General features: G+C 38.0%; 1 protein-coding gene across 1 annotated transcript in view; it reads right to left on the bottom strand.

Moving 5' to 3' along the window:
* The window catches only part of Moxd1 (monooxygenase DBH like 1), an 85,076-nt gene that overhangs the window by 55,873 nt on the left and 16,469 nt on the right, over positions 1–12,734 (bottom strand). Inside the window, exon 2 of the mRNA XM_004651336.2 lies at positions 758–904. Within this exon, the coding sequence (XP_004651393.2) occupies positions 758–904 (147 nt within the window). The remainder of the gene's footprint in view (positions 1–757; positions 905–12,734) is intronic.

The following is a 12,734-nucleotide window of genomic DNA, read 5'->3' as shown; positions in this document are numbered from 1 at the left end:
CCTCCTTATTTAAGTAAGATGACTGTAATTATTATTCCAAATAAGGTATAATTACATGCATATTAAACAAAAAGTGGTTCTGTATTTTTTTTCCTCCTTGACTCTTATGCTGAATGTTAATCAGAGTACTTCAGAATTTTTATATTCTCGTTTTTGAAGCTTTAACGGACTGAATAAAGAACATTTTATTTGGTCTATATACAGTGAAATTGATGCAAGCAATCTGTATAAAGTGGCAGTAGAATCATGTACCCTCCAAATATTTAATTTGCATATGTATGAGGATCATGCTGCGTGAAAACTGAAAATAAGAAATCTCATATAATGTGCCAATATTCATGATTATAATCAACTGACTATTCATCTTGATTTTTGAATTTTGCAAAAATGAATCAATTACAAAACAGATTAATTATATCATAATAGTCACTATCATAATTCTCTCCTGTGTAATACATTTCCTTAAACATTTATCTTTTTCATTTTATAGAGAAGATAAAATGTATTCATACACAAAATCACACAAACTTAGAGTTCTGCAAATTTTTTAATGTGCAAAAAACCTTTTTAATGACATTTATACTCTTGGACTGGTGGTGGGGGTGCTTCCAAAGAGTCCAAAAAAATTCTAAAGCTTATGTGACTTTGTTGTTAAAGAAAATTTTTTAGAAAAATGTATTCCTCTTATTCTATAAAGCATTTCACAAGTATAAGCACACAATTCATCCATGCATATGAACACACACCCAATTCTTACCGTGATACTCTTATCATTGATGTCACATGTGTGCAGTTCTCTGGTAAATTCAATTATTGTGTGTGTGCTATTTTCCATGGCATATTCTAAATGGTAATCTTGCTGGGTATCTTTTTCCAACACTTTATTTGCATTTGTAAAATAGTCCTGTGGAAAACATGAAAAAAAATATCAGCGTATTCTAAACACAGAAGGAATTTAGAAGAATTTATAGGACCTTAAAAGCCCGATTCTTGGTTTGCTTACTATAAAATTCTTTACCTAGGTCCATTTTATAAATTGTGGGAAGTTTCAGTGGGCTGGATGCTTACAAACAGAATCAGCTCTACATTTGAACAATTGGCCATTCATGGACAGACTCATAATGTTCATGCAGCATCAAAAATGAACGAGTATTTGAAGTTTTGTGTGTATTGCCTTTGGTGTACAAAAGAAAAGGAGGCGACATCATTATGAAATGCCTTACTTATGCTAATTATAATGAAATGCAATAAAAATATGTGAGGAAATGAAACTAGTTCAATTTCAAGATACTGAAAAACTGGGTTAAATTTTGGTTTTGTGGGCCAGCCATAATCTTTGGACCAAAGTTGCTTGATGTTGCACATAGGATTTCTGGGAGGCTCACTAGTGCAATAGAGAGATAATGGGCTCTTCAATATAATGACTGGACTGAGCCCTGGCTGTCCCCCCAACTGACCTTGCAGGATAGTTGAAGTCAACCTCTGAAACCTTTTAATATTAGTAAAAGAAATAACATATACCTAGTTTTTGCAGTTTTTGAAAATGAGATAGTTTAGATATCTATCATGGTTAATGCCCGCTTAAGGCTAATGTTCTCCCTTCTTTTGCAATATAATTTAGGTAATAAAAAAAAACCACTTTCTCAGGGTGGAGAATATGGTTCATTAGGCAAAACACTTGCCACACGAGTCTGAATATGAGTCTGGACTCCCAGCATCCATGTACATGGCCAGATGCTGGGTAGGTGTGGCAGCCACCTGCAATCCCCGATGGTAGAGAAAGAATTCCCAAGGCAAACTCGTTAAACTGCTTGAATCGGCATGCTCCTGTCTCAAGTGAGAAATTCTGCTTCAGCATGTGCCTACAGTCCCGGCCCCCAAGAGGCTGAGCTAGAAGAATTTCTGTAAATTCAAGGCTAGCCTGGACTACAGAGTTCTAGCTCAACTTAATCTACAGTGAGATCCTGCCTCAAAAAAAAAAAAAAAAAAATTAAAAAAAAGAAAAGAAAAGAAGAAGAAGAAAGAGGAAAGCAATTGAAAAAGACATCCAATGTCAAACCTCTGGAACACACACACACACACACACACACACACACACTCTTATATGCACCCAAATGGATATACATAGAAAAAGTGAAAAATAAAAACTAAGTATAAGCTGGACATGGTAGTGCACACCTTTAACCCCAGCACTTGGGAGGCAGAGGTAGGAGGATCATTACAAGTTCAAGGTCAGCCTAAGATTACAGACTGACATAGTGAATTCCATGTCAGCCTGGGCTACAGTGAAACCCTACCTCAAAAAAAAACAATAAATAAATAAATACAATAAAATAAAAACATTCATTTACATTGCTTATGAAAGACATAACATATACCATAGTTATGCTGTTTTTAGTATCAAATTGAATTTTATTTTTGAAAAAAAATAGTTGTTTTAGAATACATAATCTAAAACATTAAAATACTTGAGAAGAATGAGATGCTGAGTTCAGAAAATACAATGCACAAACCACAAACAGAGAAGCAACACTCAGATAAATAACATTTGTCATATCTATTCTTAGTATATTTTAAAATATTTCAGTATTTATTTATTTACTTGAGATGGGGGAAGGACAGACAGAGAGAGAATGGGCACGCCAGGGCCTCTAGCTACTGCAAACAAACTCCAGACACATGTGCCACTTTGTGCACCTGGTTTACATGGGTCCTGGGGAATTGAACCTGGGTCACTTGGCTTTGCAAGCAAGCACCTTCACTGCTAAACTGTTCCTCCAGCCCTCTTAGTACATTTTTTGTGTGTGGTGTGTAATACATGCTCCTATTCATATGGGTTCATATGTCTGTGGAGTGGTTCACTGGACATGGGTGCACACTGTGTGGAGGCCAGAGGTTGATGTCGGGTAGCTTCCTCAATGGTTTTCTATCTTAATTTTTTGAGACAGAGTCTGTCACTAAACCCAGAGCTCACCAATCAATCTACACTAGCTAGCCAGCAAGCCCCAGGGATGCTTCTGTCTCTGCCTCCTCACTGGTGGGAGATGGTAGCTGGGAGTACAGGTGTGTGTTGCCATGCCCAGCTTTTACATGGGTGTTAGGGATGCAGACTTGGGTCCTCATTCTTGTACAGCAAGCGCTTTATGCACTAAGGCATCTCCCCAGCACTCTTAGTACATGTTTAATAAAAGTATCTAGTTTGTAGAAATGTCACATCCAAGGCCTAGATATTTTAAATGTACTAAAACCTTAAATTACTGATAATGCCCACAGTCTAACCTTTCTTCATTCTGATAGTAACTGCAACTTGTAAGTACATTATGCCCTGAGAAGTGCTAAAGCATGTAACATATATTAACCCATTTAATCTTCGTATCAAATAGATGGCATTAAACCATCTTCCCTTTGCAAATGACAGCACAGAGTAGCATGACCAGGAGTACAGAGCTGAGAAATCACAGAGGCAGTACTGAAGCATTGCCATCTGACTCCACAGTCCACATCCTTTTTCTTGGTTACTCTACACTGCAGGGGCCACTGCTGGAATGTGATGGTTCTGTTTATTTATTTTTTTTTTATTTTCCCGGTCTGTAAACACAAAAATTTTATTTATGTACAGCTAATTTAGGGCTCGAAAATTTCATTCTGAGAACCAGGTTGTAGTTGTGAAAGCAATTTAAATGACATTCTTGCATGATTCTGTGGGTTTCCTATATTTCATCAGATTTTGAATACATAAATGCATTCAACAAGGAAGTATTCAGATCAACTGTGCCTTTACACTAAGCTCATATTTCATTACATCATTCATGCAATCCATATTTGCAAGAAGTAAGAATATTATAGAAATTACAATCAGTTCAAGGAGTAAAATGACAATTATCCTACTTTTGCAAATATGTTTTCCAAAGTGATTAGTTCTACAAAATATCCAGCTTACTTGCCTACTTTAAATTCATCCTATTTCCACTCACCAATACAAGTTCCTACCAGCAATTTGCCCCACACACTTTTTTTCTGTCTTTTCAAGTAGCTTAGCTATGAGGAAATGAGAGAAGCTTCACTCAGTAGTAGATATCTTGCAATCATCTGCCTTGTGTAAAATAATAATTACTTGCTTTATTATTATTTATTTTGTGGTGCTGTGGATTAAATCCAGAGTTTCAGGCATGCTAGGCAAGAGCTCTATGACAGACATATATCCCCAGCCCTCTTATTATTTTTTCAGACAGGGTTTCATCAAATTTCCCAGGCTGGTCTGGAATCTGCAATGCTCCTGCCTCAGCCTCCCATGAAGCTGAGATTACAGGCATGCACCAGCCCTGGAACAGAAAAGTTGGAACTAGACATGGTGACATGCCTCTGTGGGGCAGCACTCGAGGATCAAGTAGGAGGATCTCGTGAGTCCAGGAGTTCAGGACCTAAGCAATAGGGAAAGACAGTTTCAATTTTTCCCCCTTTAAGATTAGACAGCCGGCAATTGCTTAAAAGTTCTAGATGCCTATGAAAATGCAATTGTATTAAAAAAAAACTCACATTCCCAACTTTATGGAGATTATTAAAACTAAATTAAAATAACCTTATCACCATTATAATTTCCCCATTTTCATAGCCTATTTTGGAGATGTATTTACATTATTTACACACTCACTTCAGATAGGCCTTGTCAGCCATTGAACATCTATGCATTAACCTCTCAGTTTTGTAGTCTTAAGGCCTCCCAGAACAAATGTCCTATGCCCTTTCTGTAAAAGATGCCATTTCCCCACACCCACCTTATGATGTCACATCTTACTTTATGGAGAGAATTTTGGCTATGACCAATAAGCACTCCTTTTTTGTCTTTTTTCCTACCCTAGAAAACACCCAGTCTGTGGGATCACAAAATACAGTGAAACTAAAAGAAAGCAGGAAAAACAAACAAACCAGATTGGATAAAAGGAAAATAAATGTGAATGAAGGAAAAACATCACTTTAGATTGTAAGGTCATTAAAAAATAAATCAGTATTATGCACTCCTTGGTGACAAAGATGGGATTATTTATATAAGAAATAGAATCCTTAAATGACACACACTGGTAGAAGTCACTCAAGACAACACAGACACTCTGAATGGCCCTGTCGGGTAACCACAGTCACATACCTTCCTACCAAGAAAATTCTAGTCCACATTGTTTACACTTGGAACTTTACCAGATTTTCAAGGAAAGGGTAATACCGATCCTTTCCAAACTTTTCTAGAAAATGAGGATGAAGACATTGCTTTGATTCTAGTGTTACCCTGACACTGGAGTCAAAGATATTACAAAAAGAAGTTAGACAAATCTCTCTTGTGGAGCTAAGTGTAGATTTTCTATTTCTTAGCAAATATAACACATCAGTATAAAACATGATTCTGTTGTTATGTCAACATTTGAAAGCAACCAGGATATGTGTATAAAATGTGTTAAACAGAAATATCAGATGATAATCAAATAAGTGCATTAAAAGTGCTTAGAAATATTCCCACCAAAGACTCTGAATGATCTAACAAGAGATTAATTCCTCAAAGTAATAAAGGACAGTATAAAGAGCCTTCAGATATCATTATACTCAGAGATGAGTCTGAATTCTTCTACCCTAACAGTGGTAACAAATGTTGGAATAAGGTAAGGATATCCACACTCTGTCCTATAGGACGTCAATAGCTGCTGGTGACTGTCCTCCTATGACAGTTTTTCTCGGCCATATTTTGTCCTCCTGTTGCAGAACTGTGGGTGTCAAAGTTATGTCCTTGACACTATAATATTTAAGAATCACAAAAGTCCATTTCATTTGGAAGTTCAAATGCAATAAATCCAACACTGTATCTGTTGCAGTCAGGTTCGCATTGCTGGTAGAAATCACCCAACGAAGAGCAGCTTGTGGGAAAAAGAGGTTTATAATGACTTACAGGCTCGAGGGGGAAGCTCCTTGATGGCAGGGAAAATAATGGCATGAGCAGAGGGTGGACATCACCCCCTGGCCAACATAAGGTGGACCATAGCAACAGGAGAGTGTGCCAAACACTGGCAAGGGGACACTGGCTATAACATCCATAAGCCCGCCCCCAACACCTCCCTCCAGGAGGCATTAATTCCCAAATCTCCACTAGCTGAGAACCTAGCATTCAGAACAGCTAAGTTTATGGGGGACACCTGAATCAAACCACCACAGTATCCATCCCTTACCTGCTCAGATTAGTTTTCCATACTTTATTTTATAACACTATTACTACTCTCTAAGCCATCCAGATTCAAAACTATCATTTTCATTAGTTCATCCTTGTCATTCCCATTACTATAGGCAGCCCCTGCTTCTATCAAGTCTGCCAGTGGGGGGTAAAAAAACACTCGCTGTGTACTTCTATTTTAACGTCTCACTATCACACTATCATTTACACAGCTCTAAGTTTTCTTTGAAAAATTGCTATTAGCATTTATTCAACATTATATACAATGTGCTAAAATCTAGATCCCAGGTTCCTAATTTCCTAAAATTTAGCCTAACCTGATTTTAGACATTACCTATGATTATCTTGCCAATGACCCACATTATTTCCTTCAAATCTTTGCCTTCCAGCTCTGTGCTTTTATTCTTATTCTCCCTCCCCATCTCTCCTCTTCTAATGTACCTAAGATATTCTTGCCATTAACTGCATCAATTGATTCTCTTCCCTTCAGGGCTCATGATTATATTTCCTCTACAAGGACTGATGTGATCATTCCAGCTAGAAGTGATGTCTTTGAATTTTTATTCCTCTGAATTCCCATGTAGTATATGACATATTCTACACATTGAATTATCTTCTCAAGCCTGTGACAACTGCCTGAAAGACAATTAATCCTGTTAATCCAATTATTTCTTCATTTATTCACATTGTAAATAAGTGGGACAGTTGGGGGCTGGGGAGATGGCTCAATGGTTAAGAGTGCTCGCTAAAGAGCACACAAGCCTGCAACCACTGCCGTTCAATTCACTAACACCTACATAAACAGCTGAACATGGTCACACACATCTGTAACTCCAGTCCTAGGTGGGGAGTAGAGACTGGAGCTTCACTAGAACTCAATGACTGGGGACAAAAAAGATGACCACTGTAGCTCTGAGTTGAGTGAGAAACTTTGTCTCAAGGAAACAGGTGGCTAAGAGAAAACAGGGCAATTGGCATTCTCCTCTGGCCTCCACATGCATGTGCAGATGACATGCACATCCCCCCCACACATGCTTACACCACACACCACACACATCCTACAACACACATGCCACAAAAATGAGGTAACAGATTATTTTAATGTGTACTCTCAATTATAGGCATATATTATTTAGACCTGGTGTGGAGTATGTTTGCCCAGATGCTGGAAGAAGAAAGTTGGGGTCTACATGACCTACCATAAAGATATATCCACACTGAAACAGGGACATTCTGTGATGAACTTCTGGCCCCATAAGAATGAGAACTTTCGGAAACTGATGCCACAAGTTGGGGGGAAAAAAGAGTTTATGAATGTAAGTACTTATACAAGAGGACATTTTAAATAGAAAGGAGGAATGGAGGGAGGGAGAGAAGAAGGAAGGGAAGAGAAAGAAAAAACAAACTCATAAAGAGAAGCCATGCTCCAGAAAGCACTCTAATGTCAATTTATATCCTGGAGATCTAATAGGCTAACTTACATGTTGAATGTGTCCCTTACATATGAGTACTGGAGGAGGGGCAAGCTGTTTTTCCTGAAAGAGATAACTTTGAAGATAACAGAATATAAGAACCGTCAGCAGGTATTTGTGTTTGCGCTTTGTGGGACCCAGGTATGCCTCAGGGATCCTATTTTTTCCGTACGAAAATATGTGGATAGCCATCAAACACAGCCTTGAGGGTGCTAGTATTATATAGCAAAAATGGCACATTGGCAATTCATAAAAGTACAAGTAAGGAAGGTAAAAGGGGGAAAGAAACAAAAATTATTTTGGGTACTAAATTTCATATCATTCAAATATTCTTGCTGCAAAGAAGTGAGGAAGGAGAAAAATAAAGCAAAGCACTTAAAGAAAATTCACACCTGAGGCATCAGTTCTGGGATTTAGACTGGCTACATTTAAATAGACATTGTTCAATGAATTTATGAGTTTCCTGATAGTTTTACAAAGGGCAAGTTATTACTTAAGTGGAAAATCAAGGTGGTAGCCTTGTTTTATTATTCTCTAGGAAATGAAATGAAATTAAATTGATATAATACAATATTAACCAGTTAAAAGTTCAAATACTGATAAACTCAATTAGAAGTTGATATTCATAAAATGATACTAGCTAATACTGATGGTATTCAATTTCCCAGCTCATTTTTACTACATCTGAGTTCCATCTGTAAAATTAAGCCAATATGGTCTGGGGAGGTGGCTCAGGGGTTAAAGACACTTCCTTGAAAAGCCTGCTGCCTCAGGTTTGGTTCTCCAGTACCCATGTGCTTTACAAAGTGGTTCATTCATCTGCAGTTCCTATGCAAAGGCAAGAGGTCGTGGCCATCCTCTCTCTCTCTCTCTCTCTCTCTCTCTCTCTCTCTCTCTCTCTCTCACACACACACACACACACACACCTTTCTCAAATAAATAAATAAATAAATTTATAAAAATTGAGCCAAAAAGATGCTCTCACCCACCACTCCCTGTCCTACCTAGCAAATGGAACCACTCCCATCTGTACTGTTCCTCATCATCTTCCTCCATGCTCAATAGTCTAGGACCTTTAAAATAAAATTAGAAATATTGATCACAGTGCCCACGAATTGTTATTGTCTAATATGACAGCCACTATAAAAGGCCCTTGCATCATATATTACATATACCATAGTTATAATAAAATATTGATGTAAGTTTTCATTAAAGTCCATTAAAAGTGGACTCTAGCAGGAAAAGAGGGTTACAGAGGACTAAGAACTGTGACTTCACAGAAACTGAGTTTAAAAATAAATAATGGGGGGGGCTGGAGAGATGGCGTAGCGGTTAAGCGCTTGCCTGTGAAGCCTAAGGACCCGGGGTCGAGGCTCAGTTCCCCAGGTCCCACGTTAGCCAGATGCACAAGGGGGCGCACGCGTCTGGAGTTCGTTTGCAGAGGCTGGAAGCCCTGGCGCGCCCATTCTCTCTCTCTCCCTCTATCTGCCTTTCTCTCTGTGTCTGTAGCTCTCAAATAAATAAACAAAAATTAAAAATAATAATAATAATAATGGGGATTTTTAAAGTAATGGAACTATAAAAGCCAACATCCAGAGTCGTGCTTATTTGTACTTAATGATTTTGATGTTCTGCAAAGTAGAACGTGAAGTCTCCGTGCCCTAGATGAGTGCTTTGTAAGGATCTCCCTCAACTCCATGCAAACACCTAACAGCTTCAATATGGCTTGTCACTGCAGTGTTGTTTGTTGTTCTGATTGTGGATTATTTATTATTGATCACATATTTAGCTTGTTTAAATATTTTTTCAAGATAAAATATTACCCACTGCCCTTAAAATTGCATTAATAAATGCCCAAATAAAGACATTCTTTGTGTCATAAAAAATTTTCTCCTGAAGCTTGTTCTCACAAGATATTGTTCTTGAAATAATAGTTATGTTTTAAAAATGATAAAATACATAATTGAGGTTTCCTAATGCCATACAGCAAAAATAAAGGAGGTGCCCATCAGCAGGTCGGCCGGGAGTTGGCATCAGTCATGCTGCAAGGCTACTGGAGTGCTGCCTGTCAATTTCGCACTAAGACCGTATGCCAGGATCTTGCTTTGGTACTCGACAAGATCGCTATGATCCCTCGTTCAAAACAGTGATTACACAGAGGTTAAATTGGTTCTCACTCATTGTCAATCTTTTCTCTCCGAGGCAGAACCACTGCTAGCGAATAGCGCTTTGATACATGCTGTGTTAAGTGGGAATGAAGTGAAAACTCTTGTGTGGGTAATAAAACACGTGAATAGCCTTGGTTCAGCTTGGAGCACTGGGGAAGCACAGCTGCCGTGAGACCCTGGAGAAAATGCTCCCATCTGTCATTTTCTTCAACGGGTGTCTGTAGTTTTTTGTTTTTTTTTTTTCCTCCCATTTCTAATTTGCAAAGCCTATTACACCAAACATTTCTGTTTGTAACATCAACTATTGTAATAATGTTAAGGTAATTAAAAAATATTGACAGTATAATAATAAATATTTTTGCATTAAGAAGAACCTTTGATCTTATACAATCAGGAAGCTGTGTAAGTAAATCATACAAACAAAATCTTAAGAGTTCAGAAACTTCAAAATGTCATTTCTTGGGCTGCCGAGATTGCCCAGTGGTTAAAGGCCCTTGACTGTAAAGCCTGATGGCTTGGGTTCAAATCCCCAGTGCCCACATAAAGCCAGATGCCTGAAGAAGAGCAAGTACCTGGTGTTCATTTACAGGGGCAGGATGCCCTGGCACACCATACTCACTCTGTATCTCTCCATTTTTCTCCCTCAAATAAATTAAATAACATCTTTTAAAAAATGTCATTTCCTAACCTTATAAATCACAGTGGAATATCAAAACCGAAGGTGACTGTGCCTAAACCACCTCTTCAAGTAAAATGGAAACTCTCTGGGTCTAATGAGGGTTGTTAAATACCTACCAGGACTCCAAAATAGGAACCTATAACTTGTGCTGCAATAAGAAAGGGGCCACCTGAGGAATGGGTTTGTGCTTTAAATGCCCATTTCTAGGACTGGAGAGATGGATCAGTGATTAAAATACATCCATCAACATTGCTCTTTCTGTTCATGTTTGAGTCACCTAAAAGCAGGAATGTGGAGTAAATTTCAGCATCCCACTACAATTAGAGGTTAATTCTGAAGGGCACCCAATCCTGGCTCTCACCAAGGAGAATTTTTTTCTCAGCAATATTTTTTAAGAGATGACCATACAGTATGTAACACCTACAGTGACATAACTCAGGACCTCACCATCTCACATCTGAAGTGACATAGGGCCTTACCATCTTACAAAGCCACACACTCCTTGTTAACACCTCTGGGGTACAGAAATGTGCTTCTTGAACTAACCTAAACTCTAACCTTTAATGGATAACAACTGAATGTTTTTCTTTTCTAGAACCTACTAATAAGTGGTATCTAATCTTTATTTCTTGGGGATGTGCATCCACCATTTCAGAGACTATGACCATATCTTTGAATTGTTCTTTCCCCAGGCAAAACATTGGCAGCTACTTTTCAGTTCTTGAGTAACCAGATTTCCCAAAGTTTTAACCACCATGAGAATGCTTTATATATCACATATCACATATCCTTTAAAAATATCATTCCTAAAAGGGACTTTCTGCGGCCATTAGGCCAGGACACAGGGCTGTATATTACATCCCTTCATGTGAACATTAGTGATTACTGACAACTGTTACATTTGTATATTTACCAGTCACATTGTAGTGAACTTAAAAGTAACTAAAAAATAATAAATTTTCATATGAATTCTAATTTAGTACAATTTATTTTTTAATTTTTTGAATTTATTTAAGAAAGCAAGAGAGAAAGTGGCAGAGACAATGGGTATGCCAGAACCTCTAGCCACTGCAAATGAACTCCAGATGCATGTGCCACCTTGTGCATCGGGCTTCCGTGGGTCCTGGGGAATTGAACCAAGGTCCTTTGGCTTTACAGGCAAACACCTTAACAGCTATGCCATGTCTCCAGCCAATTTTAATTTTTTTTCAACCAAGTTTGTTGATCTTTATTTGTATTCTCAACAAATTTTTAACTTTTTATTTCCTTTCATTTTAGTTTATCAATATCCTTTAAGTCCTGATGCTATGCTCAAATGCAGTGACTGTGCTCCTATGTATGAAGTATGGCTGTTAAATATTTGTGATGATAACTTCAAGGCTATCATGAGAACCCCTGCAACATACTTACTATCACTCACATGGACAGTTTGTTTTAACACCCTAACGCACCGATGCAGCAAATCAAATGCAGTTGTAATACCTTACAGACTGTTCATTAGATCAAGCTCATTAATGATTCCTGTGTTCACAACTAATTCCTTTATCTGTATACTTAGTGCATACCTCTTTTTCTGAGGTGAAAAGCTTGAATATTCATCTTTTTGTGGTCTTCTGACCATTCTCCTAATTCATTGTTACCTCATTATAGAAATATCTCTTTAAGCTTTACATGTCATGAACTCTGCTAAGAGCTTTACATGCCTCTTTTGCTTAATCCTCATGAAACCCATGAGCCAAAGAATATGATCTCCCTTCTGCACAAAAGAAAACTCACTGAGAGAGAGCTAAGATTTTGCCGAGGGGCACTCAGAAATAAGTAAAAAGTAGTACAAGGCTTCACACCCAGTCTAGAAGATTTCCTGCTCTTAGCAGCACCACAGTTATTCAGCATGTCTTTCTTGGGGATCTGCCAAGCTCATGGAGTTGCTCCTGGTACCTCAAGAAGATTTGGCAACATCGACACAGTCATCAAGTTGCAAATGGTCCATCCATGCCCTAATATGACACTAATTACCCAGCACCCTTACTCTTCCTTCCCTCCTGCAAAGATAGCTTGAGGGTACTTTCATTGCTTATTAGCAACTTTGCAGGACGGGGAGGGCAGCCAAAGCATATCGCCTTACATAACAAAAAAGACACAGGAGACTGTTACCAAATTTCAAAGTAAGTCTATTGTGTTACTATTAAATCTAATCGTATATG

This window comes from Jaculus jaculus, chromosome 9, assembly GCF_020740685.1.
Source record: "Jaculus jaculus isolate mJacJac1 chromosome 9, mJacJac1.mat.Y.cur, whole genome shotgun sequence".
In the NCBI taxonomy this organism is placed as follows: Eukaryota; Metazoa; Chordata; class Mammalia; order Rodentia; family Dipodidae; genus Jaculus; species Jaculus jaculus.
Note: the sequence above shows the minus strand (reverse complement) of the source record. Positions and strands in the feature narration are given on the sequence as shown.